Source organism: Elephas maximus, chromosome 21, assembly GCF_024166365.1.
Source record: "Elephas maximus indicus isolate mEleMax1 chromosome 21, mEleMax1 primary haplotype, whole genome shotgun sequence".
NCBI classification, from domain to species: Eukaryota; Metazoa; Chordata; class Mammalia; order Proboscidea; family Elephantidae; genus Elephas; species Elephas maximus.
This window is the reverse complement of record NC_064839.1, coordinates 33,034,559-33,058,392: the sequence shown is the minus strand read 5'-3', so window position 1 is coordinate 33,058,392 and position 23,834 is coordinate 33,034,559. Positions and strand designations below refer to the sequence as shown.

The 23,834-nt window shown below is 43.1% G+C and overlaps 2 protein-coding genes across 2 annotated transcripts; both read right to left on the bottom strand.

The window, feature by feature from the left end:
• Positions 1-436: 436 nt before the first annotated feature.
• CMTM2 (CKLF like MARVEL transmembrane domain containing 2) lies at positions 437-5,917 on the bottom strand. Its single transcript, XM_049864752.1, has 5 exons — positions 5,797-5,917; positions 5,405-5,634; positions 5,121-5,279; positions 1,218-1,319; positions 437-748 (listed from the first exon to the last, which is right to left on the bottom strand). The coding sequence occupies exons 1-5, from the start codon at positions 5,915-5,917 to the stop codon at positions 554-556; spliced, it is 807 nt and encodes a 268-aa protein (XP_049720709.1). The 3' UTR covers positions 437-553.
• Positions 5,918-6,322: 405 nt separating this feature from the next.
• Positions 6,323-23,767, bottom strand: LOC126065087 (CKLF-like MARVEL transmembrane domain-containing protein 2). The gene is made up of 4 exons (XM_049864751.1): positions 22,987-23,767; positions 19,661-19,819; positions 8,756-8,854; positions 6,323-6,502 (listed from the first exon to the last, which is right to left on the bottom strand). The coding sequence occupies exons 1-4, from the start codon at positions 23,461-23,463 to the stop codon at positions 6,323-6,325; spliced, it is 915 nt and encodes a 304-aa protein (XP_049720708.1). The 5' UTR covers positions 23,464-23,767.
• Between the last annotated feature and the right edge of the window lie 67 nt (positions 23,768-23,834).

Sequence of the window (23,834 nt, the reverse complement as noted above, 5' to 3'; positions counted from 1 at the left end):
ACAACTTGAAGAATGTAATCAGTGTCCCTGAATTGTATATGTAGAAACTGTTGAATTGGGGTATATTTTGTTGTGTATATTCTCAACAATAAAATAAAATTTAGAAAAAAAAGAGTAAGGAAGGCCAATAACCTTATTTTTCTCAAAATGACTACTTGGATGCCTTAGAAAAATGTAAAATAAAAATATCAAAGTGAACGCATTTTGTTTTCCAGTTTCTCATTTTCCTCTGGTCCTTTTGGCTGGTTAGTGTTGACAGCTGGTGCCCATCCACACACTCTTGGTCCCCCAATCCTTCTGTGCCATGTAGCCTGGGAGCACCTCCAGGGCTCAGCTCCCACCTCACCTTATGCACCACTTTCAGTAACTTTTGTTAAATGAACAAAATAATGTTTACATCAAGGCCATTTAAAGAGAAATTTCTTTTCCAAGCAAAGGTGGTTATTCAAATGAAAAAGAAAACCATTCTAGAAAGAAGACAAGGAAGACAGTGGAAATAGGTTTTGTTGTAAAATACACTGCCATTTCTGACAGTAGGAGAGTGTCTTTCCAGTCATTTCTTTCCCGTCCCCTTGTCTGGTTCAGGTCCCTGTGGCTTGTTTGCTTCAGGTTCCTTTTCTTTTTCCTTGGTCTTGTCCTTTGGTGGAGGAGGAACCAGCGTAGTCTTTTTGACCCTCTTGCCGGTGAAGTGCCTTCTTTGAAGACATACATCAATTAAAGCAAATAGTCCAGCCACACCAGTGCATATCTGGAAAACAAAGGATCCTCATTACTTCGGCTTTTCATTCCAAAGGTTCCCATCTCTGTTTCTAATTCATCAATAGATGCCATTTAACACGTCCAGTCAGCTTGTCCCCTCAAACTACCAGAACCAAGAGAGTCTGTCCCTCCCCTAGCCTCGCCTTCCCCCAAAGCCATTTTTCAAGTCTTTTCATCTCGTGTCCTTTCTCTCTTTAAACCCAGCAGGGTAGGGCCCTTTGCTCTGGGATCAGCAGCTGCAAGGAGGAAGCCTTTAGCTTGGCTGCCTCCCCAGACATCACCTTCATTTGGCTTCCCCACTGGAGATATTTACCAATTTTATTTACTATTAAACTTTGCCTTGATCCCAAGAGTTTGTAAAAAGAAAAGAAGCCCTTTCTTGAAACAGGAAAAACACACCCATTCTCCCAAAGTGACGAATGCAGAGCAAATAAATGGCCTGACATGGATGAACTCACCACAGCTATGAAGTAGTGCATGTGCATGGTTGGTCGACTTCTCACAGCGAAGATCACAGCCCACAGAAGGAAAATAAAGGCAGCTATGTCGTTGAGAAGGTCCTGAAAGATGGGAGCGATAAGAGTCAGCCTTAAACAGGGCCAAGCCCGCTACCTGCAACACCCAGCCCAGCATGTTGTTTTTGTTTGGTGCTGTTGATTTTCAACTCACGGGGACCCCGCGGAGCAGAGTAGGACTGCCCCCACGGGGTTTTCTAGGCTGTAATCTATTTTTTAATCTTTATGGGAGTAGATCTCTAGGTCTTTCTGCCACAGAGCCGCTGGGTGGATTTGAATCGCCAATCTTTCAGTTAGCAGCTGAGCGCTTAACTGTTGCACCACTAGGGCTCCTTCAACACAGCATAGCTTCCTTCAAAGGGACTGATTTTCAAACTTCCACCTTATTAAAAATAAAAAAAAATTTTTTTGGTGAAAATATACACAGCAAAATGTACGCCAACATAACAATTTCTATATGTACAACTCAATAATGACATTGGTTATATTCTTCAGGATGTGCAACCATTTTATTCTCCCACCATTAACATAAACTCACTGCCCCCTAAGCTTCTCATTTAACTTTCCGAGCTGCTGTTGTCAATTTGAACCCATATAGATAATTATTTAAAACAGCACAATGCTCAAGGCAGACATTCTTTATTAATTAAGCTAAACTATTCTTTGGAAACTCTGGTGGCATAGTGATTAAGAGCTACAGCTGCTTTGGTTTAAAGATGACTTCAGGGAATAGTTTCAGTTTGAGGTTTAACATTTAATGATTCTCTCATGGTAATAGTTTCAGGGGTCATCCAGCCTCAAAGGCTCCAGAAAATCTGAATTTCAAGAAAATGTGAAATTCTGTTCCATATTTCTCCCCCTTTTGATCAGGATTCTTCTATAAAATCTTCGATCAAAATGTTCCGTAATTATAGCCAGGTGCCACCCAACTCTGGTCTCATAGTCTCTCCCACAGTTGAGAACAGGGCCCATACTGTTCCCTCTGGTACCAGCAAGTTGTACCAGGAATGTGGGTCACAATCTTCATGGCCTCTACTGAGCTGGGGAGGAAGAATGATAGGTGGCTAAGTTAAAATGCCACAATGCTCTCTTATCAGAATCCACTAGCTTCTTTCTTCATTAAGTATTTACCTGGTTGTTTTAAGTTTTTTATTAAATTCAAGTTCCAACAAGATTGAGTCTGACAGTATTTTCCAGCTTAATCATTTCTTTAGTAGAGGGACAGAATTTGGGAGTTCCCCACTCTGCCAATTTCAGTGACATCACTCTCATTACATCTGGAAGGTTCTCAGTCATTATCACTTTGAATATGTCTCCTCCTCCATTCTCTTGAGTCTCTTCTTGTGGGATTCCTATTAGACTTATAATGGACTATCTCATTTTGTCCTCTGTTTCTCATCCTCTTTCATATTTTCTCTTTATCTCTCAATGGTATATTCTGGGCAATTTCTCCATATCTTTCAGTTCACTAATTCTCTCTTTAGCTGTCTCTGATCTGCTTTTTAACCAACCTATTGACTTTTTAAAAAATATTTTTTATTGTGGTAAATATATAACAAAACATTTGTTATTTCAACAATTATGTGTACAATTCAATGAAATTAATTATGTTCACCATGTTCTGCAATCATCACCACTGTCTGTTTCCAAATTTTTCTATCACCCTTAACAGAAGCTCAGTGCTCCCTAAGCAATAACTCCCCCTCTCACCCTCCCAGCCACCCCTGGTAACCACTAATAAACTTTGGTCTCTATGCATTTGCCTATTCTAAATATTTGAATCAAAATCGACTCCACAGCAAAGGGTTTTTAGATATTTCATATTAAGTGGCATCATATGATACCTGTCCTTTGGTGTCTGACTTATTTCACTCATCTATGTCATAGCATATATCAGATCTTTTTTATTTTGACATTTTTATTTCAATAACAATATTTTTAATTCTAGATGTTGTACTTTGTGCTTTGTGCTTAAAAAAAAAAAATCTATTCTGACCTCACAGTGTCTTATTCTTCTCTTAGGGCTCTTAATTATGTCTTTAGTCATTTTAAGCATATTTCTTAATATCAGACAACTGTTCTATTATCTCATAGTCTTGTGCTTCTAGTCTTTCAGTTTGTTATTTTGCTTACTCTTACTCACGGGGAATTTTTAAAAAATCAGGTGTTTTGTTTGTTTTGTTTTTGTGAGTTCATGTTTGATATCATTTTTTTTTCTTCCTGTGAGAATCTCTTGGGCACTTGGTTGTGATCTTGCGTTTGTTTCTGGCAGAAGCTCCAAGAATATCATCACATTGGGATCTTTTTTTCCTCCCCTAATTCTAAGGCATGAAGGTTTCTAAAATGCAGGCAGTAAAAATTGAAACTACAAATCTGTACAAAGGGCAGGCCCAAAGTTTCTATTTTCTGTTTGTTTGTTTTCCACTCAAAGGGCAGGAAGAAATGAAAACACTTTCTTGTTCCTCTGTGTGGGGGAATGGTGTGTGTCGTCTCTATCCATTTTTTCCTGAGGATGCACGCAGTCTTTTCAGGGTGCTGGCTTTATGCAGGGTTCCCACTTTGCTTGGGATCAAGACCTCATCTTATGACCTTAAGAGTGTATGAAACCCCAGGACATTACCACACCGGCCATTCCCACCCCCACTTCAGCAGCTTATATGATCACTGCTCCTGTTCTCCACACACTCCCCCCTCCCTGCCCCACCCGCCCCTCATTTCTGGCACCTCTGTATTTCGCTTTCTTTTCTGCCAGCTCAGCCATTCGGTTAAAACACAATTGGTCACATTTCCCCTAGTATTTTTGGTAAGTGCAGCAGGGGAATTTTCAGGTTTCGTTGGTTTTTCACCTTGCCAGAATTATATAAGTACCTTCTCAGGCTTCTTCACTGGGGAATTGTCCTCTGTCCTTTTACCTTGTCCTCTGCATGTACCTGCCCATGAATCTTGATTCAACCCTCTTTTCCTTTTTCCCAGTATTGGGGATCCTCACCAACCCCACTGAGACCTGGGTCCTTTTAATAGGGAGGCAGGACAGAGTGTAGTTAGGGGCTCAGACTCTGCTGACAAAGCTGGGTTTGAATTATTTTTCTGCCACTTACTATCTGAGTGACCTGGGGCAAGTGATTTGGCAGCTCTGAGCCCCAGTTTCATCCTGTGTGAGGTGAGTGAAATGGTGAGCGTAGAGCTCTGGAGGCACGCTATGGGTGTGCAGTGAGCGTGGAGCCTTGGGAGCTTCATCAACTGGCCAGGAGTCAGGTTGGTGTGCTCTGTGATTACACAGGTGATGCAGAGGGATTTCAGTTCACAGCATCCAGGACTTCGCATTCAATCTGCGGGAACAATCTCACCTCTGTCCTGTTCCACTGGACCACTGCCTTGGCCTGAACATCCTTTATAGGGTGGAGATCTAAGTCTGCTTTAGGAGTGATGTTTAAAAACTCTCATTTTATCTTACTGATTTATGGGGAAGCTGATTTTCTTCCTTAAATTCTGGGGGTAGGTGCCTTCCCCAGTGATCTCCCTCATCAGCTGTGAGCAGCTCTCCCCACCCCCCATGACAGTGAAGCCTCAGGCCCTCTAACCTTGCCCACCAAGTTGGTAAGAGCTCCCACCTCCCCTCCCCGGCCTGGCCCCTTCCAACCTCCCCCACCTCCCCACACACCGCAGCTCGGCTTGCTCAGAGCCTTTCCTGCCTAACTTCCCCCCACCCCCAGCTGCGGCTGCCGGGACTACAGAAACGGGAGGGAAGGCGTGTTTCTCTGTTCAGTCATTTCCCAGGTGCCAAGACCCACGAGGAAGGCACAACGGCAGGGGTACTTCCTCCCTCCTCGCCCGACCCTCACTTACCGTAATGGGCCACAGGATGAAGGGCAGGTATCTGTTGATGGCGAAAGTGTAAATGATGATGAAGAAGATGAGGATGGACAGCTCCATGGTGACGATGAGCGTCAGGAATGGGTGCACCGACAAGCCCGTGAACAGGATCAGCGCTACTACCAGGCAACCCTTTCGGGAGACAGGCTCCTGAGCCAGCGGCCAAGGGTTCTAACCCACCCCGGAGCCCCTCTGGAAACCCCTAGAGCCCGCTCCCCAGTCCTTGGACCTGCGTCTTGGATACCAGCCCTGCTCACCACGGATAGGTATTTGACCTCGCCGTGACCCATAACCCAGAACTCTTTGTTGCTGCTCTTAAGTTCCCACCGGTACCGGCGACACTTCTTCCTAGTGCCCACTTCATCCTTGGGCTGCGGTGACTTTTGCTTTTTGGGCTTCTTCTCTTCTACCTTCTTGTCCTCCGCTGGTTTGTCCGGCGGGGGCGGGGGCGGGGGCGGGGGTGGGGGAGGAGGCGGGGCAGCCGGCGCTGCAGCGGGTGGAGGTGCTGGCGGGGCCTTACCCTTGGCTTTGCCCTTGCCCTTGCCCTTATCAGTCATATTCACTTCCGAGTCCTTAGGTTTTCAGGGGCTGTGCAACCTCTCCCGATGTCCCCTGACAGGCCTGATCTGTGAGAGAGCCTGGTGCCCACCGACCTGCTCAGAGGCGGTGCTCAGCCAACGGCCGGGCCCAGGGAAGGCCAACGCTTGAGCTGTCTCGGCGCGTGCTGGCTCAACGCGTGGGTCCCACCTCCGCTTGGGGTCCCGCTCCATCTCAGCGCGCGGTGCAGCGCAGTTCTTATTAACCCATAAGCCTCCAGGCCCACCACCATCCACGCGGAGGCTCCCTCCGGGTCCCCCCTCTGTGCCCGCCACGCTGGTGCTAGTTCCACGCCAAGCTCCCCTTCCTGGCCTGGTGGAGCCTCGCCGGGTGCCCTAAGGCTGTAGCCGCCGTTCTCATTCCGGGTCGGGTCCGGTTGGCAGCAGAAACCCGGGGTCGTGACCCTCGCCGGGCCTCCTGGGGCAGCAGCGCCGTGCAACCAGCTGGCTCAGCACCACATTCATGAAAATGCAACGCGACCTTTACACAAGGCAACATGAGGAAGCAGGAGTGTTCCCGACTTAGCAGCCCCGACTTTATGGTCACAAGTGGGCCAGAATGGGTAAAAGCATCCAAGCTCAGTAGTTGGTGGGGTTGAAGTGACTGGAGGAAGACAGGTGCATCTGCGAGTGTCCTGGCTCAGGCGCCGGCTTTTTTAGCACTTTGATTTGCAGGAGTGATTTCATAGCTGACCTCATCTTCTTGGTGACCACAAACGCGTCGAGGAGACACACGATTGCTGCTGCGAGACACAGGGACTGTCCAGCACAAGACCATAGGGGAAGGAAAGGTGGGGTTATTGTGCAGCCCACAGCAATACTCTCTTGTCCCTATCCCGGGGAGGAGCCGCAAGGTCCTTTTCTTCCCCTCTGACCAGTAAAGAGTGTCATGATGTCACCAGGGGGTTGGGGGGGTGCAGACCACACTGGCTGACACTGTCGTAGGGGGTGACACCAAAATGACTATCTCTAGAACTATCCCTATAGTTATATCAGCAAAACATGTTTTGTAAACCCCGCTTACATGTATCAATATACCTACAAGGCTAAAACTCTAGGCTAATTTACTTTTTGAACCAATGTTTTTTTTGGTTAATGCGCTCTGGTCAGAGCTGTCATTATTATCCAATTACAATGATGCTTAGAATCACGTGGTTTCCTCTGCACCTGCTAGAAGCATGTGATGCTAATTTTTTGCTTCTGTTTTTTTATAGTTGCTGATTTTGTCAAATTTTTTTATGTTTTAGCTACAATATTGTGTTAATCAGCATTTGTGAACCTCTATCAATAACATTTTTGAGACTGAAATAGTAATTAAAGGAAAAGAAGGAGTGATAGGCGGGAATTACAGTTTACCAGTAACATTAGTACAAAGTTGGTACCGAGGAGGTCCATGGCCAGGGGTGGGGGTGACACCATGAGTTACCACAGTGAGTGACACCAACCCTAGTGACACCACTGCCTCTGACCCCCCTCTCCCGCCTGGTGTCTGCCTTGCCAGCTGCTGCAGGCCCATTCTGCCTTTACCAGAGGCAGAGAGAGGGGATTTGAGGAATGGTGAGTCTTGCCACCAGTAGTGGCCTCACTGGATGCTGAGGCACCAGGAAAGGACCAGGGAAGGGCACTGGCCATAACGGCTCAGGTCAGGATGTGTCCTGAGAAGCCTTCTCAGAGGAAAGAACTCTTGGGCTATGTTTGAAAGAGCAGGCAGGAGTTTCCAAGGGCAGTGACTGGGAAGAGGAGAGCTCGAGGCATGGGAGGGGGGTAGGAATTTGGTGTGGCAAAGACCCCTGGAGCCAGTGAAGGAGGGGGCAGAGTTGAGGCTGGAGAGGCATGAGCTATGGAACTCTCCCCAAAGGATGGTGATGAGGCTGAGGGCTGAGGTCAGGTGCGAGGCTCAGAAAGCCCAGTTTCAGTGGCCATGAAGCGAATGGAGGCAGGGACCTGAGGGTACAGGGCAGGAGATGGGGAGGGGGAGGGGAGCTGGGAAACTGCTGCCATCCAGGTAAGAGTTGATAGAGACAGGGGATGGGAGCCTCCGGCAGGCAGGAGAAGGCTGGAGAGCTGAGCTAGCTTCCTTTGGGGACCAGCAGCCCACAGCATTCGAGACTCCTGGTGCTCGGCTGCGCCTGACTGGCTTGGATGTTTCTCTTATGGTCACTTAGTCTCTGGCTGCTTAATGAACTTTTCCTAGGTAGGTCTTGCCCTAGCTAATCTGTGAGCTCCCCTAGGCAAGGGACTCATTCCCCAGCATGGCGATCAGGGCTGGCACAGTCCCATGGGATTGACAAATATTTACTGATTATGGAATGAATTCATAGAATTTAAACCTTTTGCCTTGATTAATTTCTGTCCCCATTGTTTAGCCCTGCCACCCCTTCCCCCCATCTTCCAAGCATTTAATCTGCCATTTCTTGTGCTCCTCCATATGATGAGGGTTTGAGTTCCAGTTTGTCCCAACCTTGTGGCCCAGGGCAAGGCATTTAACCTTAGTTCCCATACCTGTAAAAATGAGAGTTGTAAAGAGTGTCATGATGTGCCCAGTCTGGTGTGAGGCATATACTGGCCACTTCAACTTGTATAGCTTCCTTCCTCCCCTTCCTTCTTGAATAGGCTAGGCTACTCAGTTTTGACAATGCACTTGTTTTCCTTTACAATGCACTCTTTTCATCTGCCTTTAAAATAAAATTCCCTAGTCCAGAAAAAAATCAAAGCCCAAATTTATAAACAAGAACATTTTGCTCCAACATTTCAGAAATGAGTATGTACGACTCTCAAAAGGGGTTTAACAGACTCTTGTTTCTACACCTGTTTGGAGAATGAGTATTAGAATGACGATTTTCAAGATCTTCGCTTGTGCAACTTCACATCTGAGGAAGTCGGTGCAAGGGAGAGATGGAGTGGTGGTGGGGATTTTGTTCTAGAAATAAAATAACAATGGCCTGCCATGTTTCCTTTTCAAAGAGCCTTGGGATCCTGATCTTAAATGGAGTCATGAAGGCCTCTACTTACCCCTCCAGTATAGAACAACTTCCTTCTGTTCTTTTCTTGCATCGCCAAGATGGCAACTATGAAAAGGAACACAGCCGTAATGATACTGTTGATAAGATCCTGTAATACAGAATTGAAAATTGTCAACTTTGCATGAAAATGGAATTCATAAAATATTTAAATTGGTCAATTACCCGTAAAAGAATGGGTATCTTTTTAAAAACATTCCCTTTGATTTAGAGGAACCCTGAGAGGCATAATTCTTACATCCTTCAGAGACATGAGTTTATGTGATTTCAAGGCCTTGAAGAGGAGTTTGTCTGCAGAAATGGGTTTAACTTCATTATATAAAAAAACCCAAACCAAAACAAAAACTGACAGCACTGTTTTTCAAACTTGTCCAGCAGACTTTTCTTAAAGGGCAGAAGAACATGAGCATAAAAATACGTGGAGGTCTAGGGGCCTAGTCTAAAAAGGCCCTCCGTAATATGATTTTTTCCAGGTTTTGCATTTTAAGTTAATGTAAATTCTGCTTTCTATTTCATAACACATTTGTTTTTATATAAGAATAAAATTTTAGATTAGCACTTTAGTTACCGATTTAATTCCACTCCCAAATCTGCAGGTAAAACCAATGCTCTGGAAGTTAGGTCACACACTTTGCTATGGTTTTGCACATCCCAAGAATGCACAAACCCATCAGAGGCTCGGGCTTGACATTTTAGTGTGCTTGGCTGTGCTGTTGACCTTTGCTCTTCCCTGAGACATGGCTAGAGTTGAGTTCCTCCTGACATCTAAAGGCTGTTTTGTGTCCTTCATTTTGGATTTTCAGCACTGGTTCTTTAGCTGCCAGCCCAACCTGCTTCTTTATGTGCTGAAATGAAGGGTGAGGATGAGTTGGTGGAGGAATCCTTCTGAGAATAAGCAGACGGTGGGCTTTGGTAGCAGAGCAATAATGCAGGAGATGGAGTCATGCGTTAAAAAAAAAAAAATTTTTTTTTTTTCATGTGTTAGGTGGGTCAAAAGCCCAGGGTTATGTAACCACAATAAGATACCTCATCTGACCATTTTAAGTCTTTAAGTCATGATGGCCTGACTTGGTAGTGGCACCCAGTCTGGTGCACTAGCCGAAAGACATCAAGGAGCTCTGCTACCCAGTGTATATGATAATAATTGCTGCCGAAGATGAAGAAATTGAAGATTTTTGCCGACTTCTGCAGTCTGAAATTGATCAAACGTGCTATCAAGATGCATTGATAATTACTGGTGATTGGAATATGAAAGTTGGAAACAAAGAAGAAGGATCAATAGTTGTAAAATATGGCCTTGGTGATAGAAACGACGCTGGAGATTGCATGATAGAATATTGTAAGACCAATGACCTATTTGTTAGAAATACATTTATTCAACAACATAAATGGTGGACCTCTCCAGACAGAATACACAGGGATCAAATTGACTACATCTGTGGAAAAAGACAATGCAGAAGTTCAATATCATTAGTCAAAACAAGGCCATGAGCCGACTGTGGAACAGACCATCAATTGCTCATATACAAGCTCAAGTTGAAGCTGAAGAAAATGAAAATCAGTACACGAGAGCCAAAATACAACCTTGAGTATATTCCACCTGAATTTAGAGACCATTTCAAGAATAGATTTGACATATTGAACACAAATGACCGAAGACCAGACAAGTTCTGGGATGATATCTAGGACATCAAACATGAAGAAAGCAAAAGGTCATTAAAAAGACAAGAAAGATAGAAAAGACAGAACTAGATGCCAGAAGAGACTCTGAAACTTGCTCTTAAACATAGAGAATGAATGGAAGAAATGATGAAATAAAAGAGCTGAACAGATTTAAAAGGGTGGCTGGAGAAAACAAAGGTAAGTATTTTATAATGAAATAGAAAAGACCTGACTTTAGAAAACCAGAAGGGAAGAACATGCTTGGCATTTCTCACCCTGAAAGAACTGAAGAAAAAATTCAAACCTCAAGTTGCAATATTGAAGGATTCTATAGGCAAAATATTGAACAATGCAGGAAGCATCAAAAGAAGGTGGAAGGAATACATACAGTCACTGTACCCAAAACAGCAGGTTGACATTCAACCATTTTGGAAGGTAGCATATGATTAAGAACCGATAATATTGAGGGAAGAAGTCCAAGCTACACTGAAGCCATTGGTGAAAAACAAGTCTCCAGGAATTGATGGAATACCAATTGGGATGTTTCAACAAATGGATGGTGAGACTTTGTTTCACATACTTTGGATGTATTATCAGGTAGGACCAGTCCCTGGAGAAGGACATCATGCTTGATAAAGTAGAAAAAAAAAACCCGTATAAAGTAGAGGGTCATCAAAAAAGAGGAAGACCCTCAATGAGATGAATTGATACAGTGGCTATAATGGATTCAAACATACTAATGATTGTGAGGATGGCACAGGACAGGACAGTGTTTCTTTCTTTTGTACATAGGGTCGCCATGAGTTGGAACCGGCTCAACGGCACCTAACAACAACAGGGGGTACTCTTCACTGCACCAGGCATAGCTGACAATATCCTTCAAACTCAGTATTGCTGTTATCTTCATTTTACAGAGGATGAAATGGAGGCTTAGAGAGGTTTGTGAAGTTGCCTAAGATTGAATAACTGCTACGGAGTGGAGTCAGAACTCAACTCACTATTGCCTCCCATATTAAACCAGTTGCCATCAAGTCAATTCCAACTCATGGTGACTCCATGTGTGTCAGAGTAGAATTATGCTCTGTAGGGTTTTCAATAGCTGATTTTTTTGGAGTAGATCACCAGGCCTTCCCAGGTGCCTCTGGGTGGACTCAAACCTCCAGTTTTTTGGTTAGCAGCTGAGTACTTAAGTGTTTGTGCCACCCAGGGACTCCTATTAGGAACACCTGAATAGGCTGTGAGTACAGCATCCATTTTTGGCATTTTTTGTAAAACGGGTTCATGGAGGGTCAAAATGGCATGGTGCAAATAAGGTGAGAGTGTTTTTTGTTGATTACCTCTTTTGCTCTGTCAACTCGTAGATGTGTGGCCTGGGGCATGGGTTATCACCCTTTTGTGCCAACTTGCTAATTTTTAACATGGGGACCGTGATTGGTTTAGGATTAAATGGCATAATGGATCCAAAAGCATCTGATAAGGTGCCTGGCCATCTGCTGGGTAGTTAAGAGTGCATCAGAATACAGCTTCACGATATATACTCTCAAAATACGCACAGCTAATAAACTTTGTGCAAACACCAGGTATACTTCCTGTTGAGGCTGGTGAGCAAGGAACCCTACTGTGGAATGCAACTTGCCTCTTGCAAGGGCATTAATGTCTATTGTTTAGGTGTCTGGTAGGTAAGAGTGGAAGGGGGACATGGAGCAGGGCTGGTAGGCATTGGCAGTGAGTCCCAGATGGGTTCTGCGGGCAGGGGCAAGGTCGACTGGGTAGGTACAGCAGCAGGTTGCAACTATACAGGAAGCTTGTACAGGAAGCCTGAGGATTGTGTAAACCAAGATATTGAAAGATGTGAACAAGAACTCTTACAATTAAGAAGCAGAATGTAAACTTTTAAAAATTGAAATTCATTAGCTGTGGTCATAGATCATTGATAATTTCAATAAAGGCACATTAATAATGATAATAATCATAAGCCAAACACAGACCAGACTTAGCTAATCTTGAGCTGGCTGTCTCCTTCTTGGATTACTAGACATTATAGTTTACTCTGGTCCTCACTGCCAAGGAACTGCTCTCTGGAACTGTCCTTTGGAGTTAAGATTTGCCTGGTACCTAACATTTCTACTAAAGCTCATGTTTCTTGAGCATTTACTATGGGTCATGCACTGTGCCATCTCATTTGATTCTCACAACAAATTCTCATTCTTTCCACTTTACAGATGGGTAAGCAGCAGGCCCAGGGTTGCTCAGCCAGTAAGAAGATATGCCCCTTAGCAATCTGACTTGAGTTCCCAAGGCCTCCTTTCTGACCCACCTCCCTCCTTTGGCCTTGGGCACAGACCCTCTTGTTGGCCTCATCTGGACAGAGAGAGAGCTATGTTCTACCTGATGACTGGGGTACAATTGCAGCTGAGCCTTGCCACATATAAGACTCTGGGTTTCCTCATAAATGTGGCCCATTAGTTGTCCTTACTGATCATCCTTTTCTTTCCTCCACTAAATATCCCATTGACTCAAGTAGCCTCCTCTGACTAAAATGAGAAATAGGGTGGTTGCTTGACTATTATTTCCCCCATTGTTCTCCCCAGTTCTCTGAGATACACAAAATTGTGTAGAATTATAAGTTGGAAGGAAAGAGATATTTTAATGGTGAATGCTTATTTTTAAAACTCACTGAATATTAGGAAAAAAGGAAATATTTACTATTTGTTTCATTGGTTTCCCTCACACCAGGAGCTGGCTGAACACGTGGCAAAGCCTGATTGGAAATCAACAGAACTGTTGTTTTTCATTAATCTTACTTGAAGTGGAACCTTCTAAAGCCTCTTATTTATCAATGTAAAGGAGCTGCTGGTATTTTTGAATCATCACATCTATAGAGTTTTAGTTTAAAATATAGTTTATTATATTCATTTTCTTAAAAATCGCTTTCTATTGGCAAAAACATCTGACCATGTGGGATAGTATTTGTTACAATGTATAAGTATTAGCAATATGGGTTATTCAGAAGACAATAATTACGATGTATACTTTCCTTAGGAGCCTTGGTGGCACGGTGGTTCAGTGCTGAGCTGCTAACCAAAAGGTAAGCAGTTCGAACCCACTAGTTCAAACCCACTAGCTGCTCTGTGGGAGAACAATGTGGCAGTTAGCTTCTGTAAAGATTACAGCCTTGGAAATCCTATGGGGCAGTTCTTCTCTGTCCTACAGGGTTGCTATGAGTCAGAATCGCCTCAACAGCAGTGGGTTCTTTTTGTCTGTGTGTGTGTGTGTGTGTGTGTGTGTGTGCGCGCGCACTTTAGATGAAAGTTTACAGGCCAAGTTAGTTTCTCATACAAAAATTCATGCACACACTGTTATGTGACCCAGAATGTGACTGCACATTCCTCCTTTCCACCCTAGATTTCCTGTGTCCATTCAACCAGTTCCTGTCCCTTTCTGTCTTCTCCTCTCGTCTCCGGAGATGAGCTGTGCATTTAGTTCCTTGTATCTACTTGAACTAAGAAGCACACTCTTCCTGAGTGTCATTTTACATCTTATAGTCCAGTCTCTACGGAGCAGTTCTACTCTGTCCTATAGGGTCGCTATGAGTAGGAATCAACTTGACGGCAGTGGTTTTTTTGGGTTTAGTCCAGTCTAGTCTTTGAAGAGTTGGTTTCGGCAATGGTCTAGGGGCCATGTCTTCTGGGGTTCCTCCAGTCTCAGTCAGACCATTAAGTCTGGTCTTTTTACCAGAATTTGAGTTCTGCACCACACTTTTCTCCCAGTCTGTCAGAGGCTTTCTGTTGTATTCCCTAGCAGTTATTGGTGGTAGCTGGGCCCATCTAGTTCTTCTGGTCTCAGGCTGATGGAGTCTCCAGTTTATGTGGCCCCTTTTGTCTCTTGGGCTAATATTTTCCTTGTGTCTTTGGTGTTCTTCATTCTCCTTCACTCCAGGTAGGTTGGGACCAATTGATGCAACTTAGATGGCCGCTTGCTAGCTTTTAAGACCCCAGACACCACTCACCAAAGTGGGATGCAGAACATTTTCTTAATTAACTTTGTTATGGCAATTGACCTGGATGTCCCCTGAAACCATGGTCCCCAGACCCCCAGCCCTGCTACACTGTCCCTCGAAGTGTTTGGTTGTATTCAGGAAACTTCTTAGCTTTTGGTTTAGTCCAGTGGTGCTGACTTCCCCTGTATTGTGCGTTTTCCTTCCATTCACCTAAGATAAAAATATAGTTCTTGTCTACTACTATCTAGTTAGTGAATACCCCTCTTTCTCCCTCCCCACCCTCATAGTCATCAAAGAATATTTTCTTCTGTGTTTAAACCTTTTTTTGAGTTCTTATAATAGTGGTCTCATACAATATTTGTCCTTTTGCAACTGACTAATTTCACTCAGAATAATGCCTTCCAGATTCATCCATGTTATGAGATGTTTCGCGGATTCATCGTTGTTCTTTACAGTTGTGTAGTTTTCTATTGTGTGAATATACCATAATTTGTTTATCCATTTGTCCATTGATGGGCACCTAGGTTGTTTCCATCTTTTTGCTATCATGAACAGTGCTGCGATGAACATGGGTGTGCATATATCTATTTGTGTGACGGCTCTTATTTCTCTAGGGTATATTCCAAGGAATGGAATTGATGAATCATATGGTACTTCTATTTCTGGCTTTTTAAGGAAGCACCAAATCGATTTCCAAAGTGGTTGTACCATTTTAGATTGCCACCAGCAGTGTATGTGTTCCAGTCTCTCCACAACCTCTCCAACATTTTTTATTTTGTATTTTTTGGATTAATGCTAGCCTAATTGGGGTGAGATGGTATCTCATTGTAGTTTCGATTTGCATTTCTCTAATGGCTAATGATCAAGAGCATTTCCTCATGTATCTGTTAGCCGCTTGAATGTTTTCTTTGGTGAAGTGCCTGTTCATATCCTTTGCCCATTTTCTAATTGGGTTGTCTTTTTGTGGTTGAAGTTTTGCAGTATCTTGTAGATTTTAGAGATTAGGCCCTGATTGGATATGTCGTAGCAAAAATTTTTTCCAGTCTATAGGTTGTCTTCTCACCGTTTTTGTGAAGTGTTTTGAAGAGCATAAGTTTTTGATTTTTAGGAACTCCCTGTTATCTAGCTTCTCTTCTGGTGTTTGTGCACTGTTAATTATGTTTTGTTTTCTGTTTATGCCATATATTAGGGCTCCCAGCATTGTCCCTATTTTTTCTTCCATGATCTTCTGTCGTTTTACATTTTACATTTAGGTCTTTGATCCACTTTGAGTTAGCTTTTGTTAATGTATGTAACTCTTGTATAAGTTAGTTACCCATACAAGAGGTATGAGTCTTGTTTCATTTTTTTGAGGATGGATATCCAGTTATGCCTGCACCATTTTTTAAAGAGACTGTCTTTTCCCCATTTAATGGACTTTGGGCCTTTGTCAAATATCAGCTGCTCATAGGTGGATGAATTTATGTTTGTATTCTCAATTCTGTTCCATTGGTCTGTGTATCTGTCGTTGTACCAGTACCAGGCTGTTTTGACTACTGTGGCAGCATAATAGGTTCTAAAATCAGGTAGTGTGAAGCCTCCCACTTTGTTGTTCTTCTTCAGTAATGCTTTACTTATCCAGGGCCTCTTCCCCTTCCATATGAAGTTGGTGATTTGTTTCTCCATCTCATTAAAAAATGTTGTTGGAATTTGGATTGGGATTGCATTGTATCTGTAGATTGCTTTGGGTAGAACTGACATTCCACAATGTGGAGTCTCCTGTCCATGAGCAAGGTATGTTTTTCCACTTATGTAAATCTCTTTTGGTTTCTTGCAGTAGTGTCTTGTAGTTTTCTTTGTGTAGGTCTTTCACGTCTCTGGTTAGATTTATTCTTAAGTATTTTATCTTCTTGGGGGCTATTGTAAATGGTACTGATTTGGTGATTTCCTCTTTGATGTTCTCTTTGTTGGTGTAGAGAAATCCAACTGATTTTTTATGTTTATCTTGTATCCTGATACTTGGCTGAAATGTTTTATTGTTCTAGCAGTTTTCTTGTGGTTTCTTTGGGATTTTTGTGTATAAGATCATATCATCTTACATAGAGATACTTTTACTTCTTCCTTACCAATTTGGATGCCCTTTATTTATTTTTCTAGCCTAATTGTTCTGGCTAGGACCTCCAGCACAATGTTGAATAAGAGTGGTAATAAAGGGCATCCTTGTCTGGCTCCCCAGCACAATGTTGAATAAGAGTGGTGATAAAGGGCATCCTTGTCTGGTTCCTGTTCTCAAGGGGAATGCTTTCAGACCCTCTCCATTTAGGATGATGTTGGCTGTTGGCTTTGTATAAATGCCTTTTATTATGTTGAGGAACTTCCCTTCTATTCCTATTTACTGAGAGTTTTTATCATGAATGGGCATTGGACTTTGTCAAATACCTTTTCTGCATCTATTGATAAGATCATGTGGTTCTTGTCTTTTATTTATGTGATAGATTACATTGATTGTTTTTCTAATGTTGAACCATTCCTGCATACCTGGTATGAATCCCACTTGGTCATTGTGAATTATTTTTTTGATATGTTTTTTAATTCTATTGGCTAGAATTTTTTTGAGGATTTTTGCGTCCATGTTCATGAGGGATATTGGTCTGTAATTTTCTTTTTTTGTGGTGTCTTTACCTGATTTTGGTATCAGGGTTATGTTGGCTTCATAGAATGAGTTTGGGAGTATTCCATCCTTTTCTATGCTCTGGAAGGCAGTGGGTTTTTTTTATGGGATATTTTTCCTGGGCAGGAAACCCTGGTGGCATAGCAGTTAATAGCTATGGCTGCTAACCAAAAGATCAGCAGTTCGAATCCACCAGGCACTCCTTGGAAACCATATTGAGCAGTTCTACTCTGTCCTGTAGGGTCACTATGAGTCAGACTTGACTTGACACCAATGGGTTTCTTGGGCATGTTGGCAGATAACCTTAGACTGTTGTTAGATGTCTTCAAGTTGCTATTGACTCATAGTGACCCCATGTGATGGAGTAGAACTGCCCCATAGATTTCCTAGGCTATAATCTTTATGGGAGCAGATCACCAGGTCTTTCTCCTGTGGAGCCGCTGGGTAGATTTGAACTGCCATCCTTTCAGTTAGCAGCCAAGCACTTAATTGCTTGCACTACTAGGTCACTTTTGACTCTGGACTTTGGTGGGTAAAGCTGCTAACCTTAAAAATGAAAACAGTGACTCTACTACAGTTGGAGTGTGGAAAGTTGTCCTTTCACTAATACTGATGTAAAGTCAGGACAGGAGCTGAGGGCTGGACCTGCACCCTCCTTGATAATGTCAGGGTTCCTACTATCAGGGCACCAGCACAGCCTTCACAGAAGCAGACAGCTACAGCTCAGAGACTGGGGTGTGAGTCCCCAAGCACAGGCTCCATAATCTGCCCAGAGATGGTCCTGCCACAACTGCCCAACGTGGTCCCAGAGCTCACAGGTCTCAGCAGGTCACTGTGTCTGAGGCCAGTATTCTTTGAGGGACCTATAAGGGTCTGAAGCCCATATTTATCAGACTTTTCATCTCTTTCCCTGGTAGAACCCTGGCCCTCAGCCCTTCGTCAACCAAGAATGGAAGTAGGGGATGCTATCCTTGGGGTGAGCCTTGAAGGAAGTCAGTACTCCTTACCCGAATCCTATACCTCCTGGGCACCAAACCATCTTGTCTGGAGGGAAAGGATGAAAGGAAATGACAGCTGAGCATGCTGGACAGCTTCAGCCCAAGCACTGAAACAGTTCCAGGATGACACAGGTGGTATGTTCTGTGGCTTTCTGCTCTGACCTCTTGACAAGGTCCCAGGAGTTTCTTGCAGCTTGATTCCAGCATGTCTCCAAGTCTGGCCACTCTCTCAAGTACTGAACAGTCACTTCCCAGGCACCAGTGCTCTCACTCAACCAGCACATTGCCTGCAATGCCAAGGCCTCCCCACTACCACCCAGTGGTAGCTACTTGCCCCTCCGAGCAAAGTTATATGCACAAGTCCTCCATCTCATGCAGTCTGAAAGAGCACAGTAGAAAGGAAGGGACTGCGTAGGGGAAGCGAACACAGTTTGGGCCCTGTTTTGATGGGCATTTTTCAAAGACTTCCAAGTCAAATAGATCACTCACCATCTGACTGACTGTGGGGTTGCTCAGTGTGTGTGCTGCTAGGTAGATGAGCATCAGAATCACTGGGCAACCTTGTTGGTGAGTCAGAGTTGTCATACTATGAAGCTCCTAGGAGCTCACCAGGCATATCCACGTGCTGTGCCAGGCCCTGGCCCTGGAGGACAGTAGCAAGAAAAAGGCAAGGTCCTCTGAGCATGTCTCACCCTCTGGGCTCCCACAGTCATCCAAAGAAAGGAGAACGCTCCTTCCCAAGGAAAGAGGCAGCAAGGGGAGTTGGTTATCAGAGCTGACCAAAGGCCATGTGACCTTTAAGGCTCGGTTTCCCCATCTATGAAATGCAGAGGAGGAAAAGGTCACATGGCTAGTAAGGGGACAAGACAAGTAACTGGACCTCGCGTCTGTCTCTGGACAAAACCCGTGTTCCTAACTATGCAGCTGAGCTGCCCCTCTAGTCCATGGAGGATGCAGATCTGTGGGCTCCAGAACCAACAGGCTTTATCTGAGATCTGAGGGAGTCACTGCAAGAATTGTTCAACTGGTAAAGAATGTGAAATTCTGGAAATGGCTACTGCAGGAGGCTGTGCAATGTCTTTTCCTGGGTACTCTACCACATGGCACCCCTTTGGGAGTAAGGGCTCTCAACCAACACAATAAGGTTGACTCCTACAACTCTTCAAGGTATGTGTGGCAATTTTTCTACAACTGTCATATTGCCTCTTGCTTTTGGGTGGGTGTTTGCAAAGTAGAAGCATTCACTGTTTTATAAGCCATGGGTGAAAAGTGTGTTTATCTACTGAATGTACTAATTGAAACATTCTTAAGTGCAAGATAAAAAGAACCATGTGCCACAGTGAGATGGGCTTTACAATCTGAGCCAGCAGTGGGAGTGCGAGTTGGTTGTCCTGAGGACAGTGCACTTCAAGGACTCATTTTAGGTGTTAGGCTATTTTCTCCCCAAGGGACAGGACAACTCCTAACTGTCACAGCTCAGTTATGTCCTTGTCCAGAGAGAGAGAGCGCTCTGTTGTTTCATTTTGAGGAGAGCCTTTATGGGGTGAGGGAAAAGCTTATATTTGAATTATGAAAATGAACACTTACTAGTAAGGGCCAGTGTAAATAAGTCATCAAGTGTTGAAGGGTTATCATATATGTTAGAATAAAAAAAATGACGATGCAGCTTTCTAAAACTGTGATTGCTATAAACGACTCATGGGCTTGGACGTGGATGAAACAGGCCAATGCTCCTGTGATAAGACCCTGCAATAAAAGAGACAGGATTTGTTTTAATGCACATTTAATGTTACTAAAATATATATATATATGTAAATTGTCAGAATATAAATGATTGTGTTGTAATTTCTTGCGTTGTTTTGCACATACATTTTGTTTTTAAAATTTCTTACATTTTTAGAAAATGAAATGATACATGTGCACAGTAAAAATGCACAGAGTATAGAAAGGTAAAAAATACCAGTTTCTTTCTCATCCCTCAATCCCTTAGTTTATACTTCATGCCAGAATACAAACAGATATACATACATATATATATATATATATAAAAAAAGGGAAAATAGCCTGTGGTTGTCATGTATTGTAAATATTTCTCCCCTTTGTCATTTGTCCTTTGACTTAGTTTGTGGCTTTTTTTCAGTTTAGCAGTTTAAATTTTTTTTTTTATGTCAAATTTATATTTTGTGTCCTGCTTAAATAATTCCATTTTAAATCTTTCATCTCTCTGAAATTGATTTTAATGGAAAGACGGAGGGAGAGCTCCAGCTTTATATTTGTGCAAACAGCCGCTGGTTAGCCCAACAACATTTATTGGAAAACACAATTATTTGTATACACCAACCTCTATTGTATACTAAGTTCTTTTTTGGGTCTCTTGAGACTGTTTTCTTCCATTGAGTTGCCAATTTCTTCTCTAATACCTTTAAAATTATAGGCATTTCACTTTATATTGTGTTTCTGTTTGACCTACTCCTCATTACTTTCTAAGACTGTCTCCCATGCTTGTTTTAGTTAAGTTCCCTAAACTAAGCCCGTTGGTATTTTAATTGGGATTACATTTAATTTATAGATTAATTTGGAAAGATTATGAAATTTAGTTTTACATTAAAAAAAAAATCATCTTTCCAGTTATTTTAGTGGTTTTTTTATATCCCTCGGAATTTTAAAACTTTCTTCATATAGATCTTTTGTATTTATTTCATTTTAATTCCTGTTTTAAAGAGAAATATTTTCTTCTATTTTGACTGGTCACTTGTTTATAGAAACACTTTTGATTGGTTTATTAACTCAATAATGAGTCTCCTAGCTATCTGGTTTTAAATTGCTTTCTAGTTGACCTTGGGTTTTTTAAATATACAATCATATCAGCTGCAAGAAATGAGTCATATATTTTGCTTCTTCTCTCAAATTTTCTTATTTCTTTTTCCTAATTGTGATGACTAGCAGTTCCAGAAACATGTTGAATAATAGCATTGATAGTGAACATCTTTTTGCTCATATTAATGGGAATCCTTCTGATGTTTAAGTATGGTGTTGACTTTTGGTTTGAGATGTCTTTTTATGTCAATAAAATATCTACTTCTATTTTACTGGTTTCTTTTTGCAGTCAGGAATGAGTACTGAATTTTGTCAAATGTGTTCTCTATTTGATGCACTCTCATAGGTTTTTTTTTTTTCCTCCTTTTAGATATAATATCATAAGTTATTTTAATTGAGTCCTAATACTGAAATCATCTTTATGTTTCTTCCTCATGGTATGTTTTAAAAATATTGCTGAATATTTTCTGCAAATATATTAAGATTTTTTACTTTGACACAAGTGAAATCTCTGTTTTCTCTTTCTGAACTCAGTCTGGTTTTGATATCAGTGCTATATTGGCTTTTCTTATGTATACTTTTTAATTTTTCTGCAACAAGTATGCTCTACTTATATACTTTTGAAAAAAATTAACAAAAAGATCTTGGGAAAAAAATCACCCACACTCCCACCACTGAAACACAGTTGCTTCCTTTTTGTATATTATCTTCTAGGCCCAACCACAGAGCTGTCTGTCATGTAGCTGCAATCACAATCATACATATTTTACTTAGAAATTAAAAAAAAAAAATCCCCATGTTTCAGGACTCTATTATTATTGTTCTCATTATTAAAAAAATCTCATTATTAGGTGCCATTAATTCTGACTCATAGCAACCCCATATGACAGAGAACTGTTTCATAGGGTTTTCTTGGCTGTAATCTTTACAGAAGCAGATTGCCAGGTCTTTCTTCCCAGGAGCAGCTGGGTGGGCTCAAACCCTTTTGGTAAGCAGCCAAGCCCTTAACCATTGTGCCACTAAGGCTCCTTTCATTATGAATTACTTCATAATAAACTACTATCTTGATGAACATTAATTTCTAAATCATATCCCTATCCTTTAAATTGTTTCTTCTTTCTTACTCAAATAGTCCTGCACTGAATATCTTTATGCATAAAGATTTTGGTCTCTATTGAATAATCTCGTTAGCAGTTCCAGGAATGGAACTGTTGAGTCAAAAGGCAGGAACATCTGCCACATGGCTTTCTCATTACTCATTATTAATTGTCATGCTAGTTTAAATGCCACCAATAGAGCAGAGAGTCCTACTGGTGCAGTGGTTAAGAGCTCGGCTGCTAACCAAAAAGCTGGCAGTTCAAATCCACCAGCTGCTCCTTGGAAACCCTATGGGGCAGTTCTACTCTGTTCTATAGGGTCACTATGAGTCAGAACCAACTCGATGGCAACAGGTATGGACAGAGTAGAAGGGTACAAATTTCACCACAACCTGACAACACTAGATTTTATCATCAAAATTTCTGCTAATTTAATGGATGCAAAGTAGTTGGCCAGTATTACTGTTCTAATTAAATTAACTGAACTTACCAATCATGGATAATCAATGACATTAAGCAGTGACTGGCCAGCTAGTTCAGTTAGCAACATGCCAATTAATAAGAATGCAAACATGGAACTAGTTCGTCTGTACAAACTCAACTTATCACGTGAAAAATACTTTTAACCCTTCAATCAGGCATACTTGGAATAGAAGAACAAAATGTTATGTCTGCATAATCAGCCAAACACAGTTTTGGAAAGGACAATATATGTGACAGGAAACCTGAGAAATACAAAACCAAGACAGAAAAAGCCAAATTTAGGAATAAGGGCTGAGGTTTTTAGGGGCAGAGATGGAGAGGAGAAGAGCTGAGGCAAAAATAATAATAATAATAATAATAATAATAATAATAATAATAATAATAATAATAATAATAATAATAAAAAAGAGTGGTAAGGGGAAGCCGGGAACTTCCTGGAGGCAGCGGCCCCTGGGCATCAATCCCCAAGGGTGCGGCTGGCCTGTCACCCAGCCAGGTCACCAGCTCTCCACTCACCAGCCTCAGGACCTTCAACATTCCGGTAGGTGAGAAGAAAAAGCGCTTGATGCTGTCCCTGTATCTGTGTGGGACTTTGGCCCGGCCCTCAGCACGCTTTTTGGCCGCATTCTTCATCTTTGCAGTCAATGGCAAGTAATGTACAGGGGAAGGCCCATGTGCCGTGTGAGTCTTTGTGTGTGAGGGGTGCTCCGAAGGTGCTGGAGGCTCCGGAGTCGGAGGTGCTGCTGGCGGCGCCGGGGCTCCATAACTCACTGACTGCTGGGAAGGTGCTGGCCGCACCGAAGCTGAGGAGCGCACAGAGAGCTCTGAGCGTATGGACCGCGCCGGGCCTGAGGAGCGCACCGAGCCTGAGGAGCGCACCGAGAGCCCTGAGCGGCTGGGAGGCGCCGGCGCTGAGTACCGCACTGAGCGCGTTGACCGTCTGGGTTGAAAGTTCTTTGTAGGTGCCCCGCGTCTGGCGTTTTGGGAGGCCATGGTGGGCTTCTGGGCCTGGCGTCTGACTGGCCCTGCGGCTCTGAGCAGCACCGCGGCGGCCGGCTCTCCTCGGGTAACCAGCGGCGCGCCCCAACGGCTGCCAGCCGCCCTTTCGTCGCGCGCAACCCGAGGACAAGCCGAGCCCTCCAGACACCCTCTTCGCAAGCCCACCACCCCCAGGCTGCCAGGCAATGAACTCCAGCGGCCATGTAAGGCGCGCCTTGGCACATTCTACCCCGCTCCCCAATCCCAGGAGCAGTGCTCCCTGCGCCCCACTGGAGGTCAGAGTCAGGGTGAGCAGTGGGCACCGGATGTCCCACGAATCTCCTCAGCCCTCATCCCAGTAAACAAAAATACTGAGAGCAAAATGA

Bases quoted from the DNA above. Each gene is read 5' to 3' on its own strand.
- CMTM2 (XM_049864752.1), bottom strand. From the start codon at position 5,917: ATGGAGCGGGACCCCAAGCGGAGGTGGGACCCACGCGTTGAGCCAGCA. The intron at 5,635-5,796 runs GTGGGCACCAGG...CACCCGCTGCAG, and splicing joins CACCGCCTCTGAGCAGGTCG to CGCCGGCTGCCCCGCCTCCT. The intron at 749-1,217 runs GTGAGTTCATCC...TTTGTTTTCCAG, and splicing joins TGCACTACTTCATAGCTGTG to ATATGCACTGGTGTGGCTGG.
- LOC126065087 (XM_049864751.1), bottom strand. From the start codon at position 23,463: ATGGCCTCCCAAAACGCCAGACGCGGGGCACCTACAAAGAACTTTCAA. The intron at 19,820-22,986 runs GTGAGTGGAGAG...CTTTTATTGCAG, and splicing joins TGTTGAAGGTCCTGAGGCTG to GGTCTTATCACAGGAGCATT. The intron at 6,503-8,755 runs GTAAGTAGAGGC...TGTGCTGGACAG, and splicing joins AGTTGTTCTATACTGGAGGG to TCCCTGTGTCTCGCAGCAGC.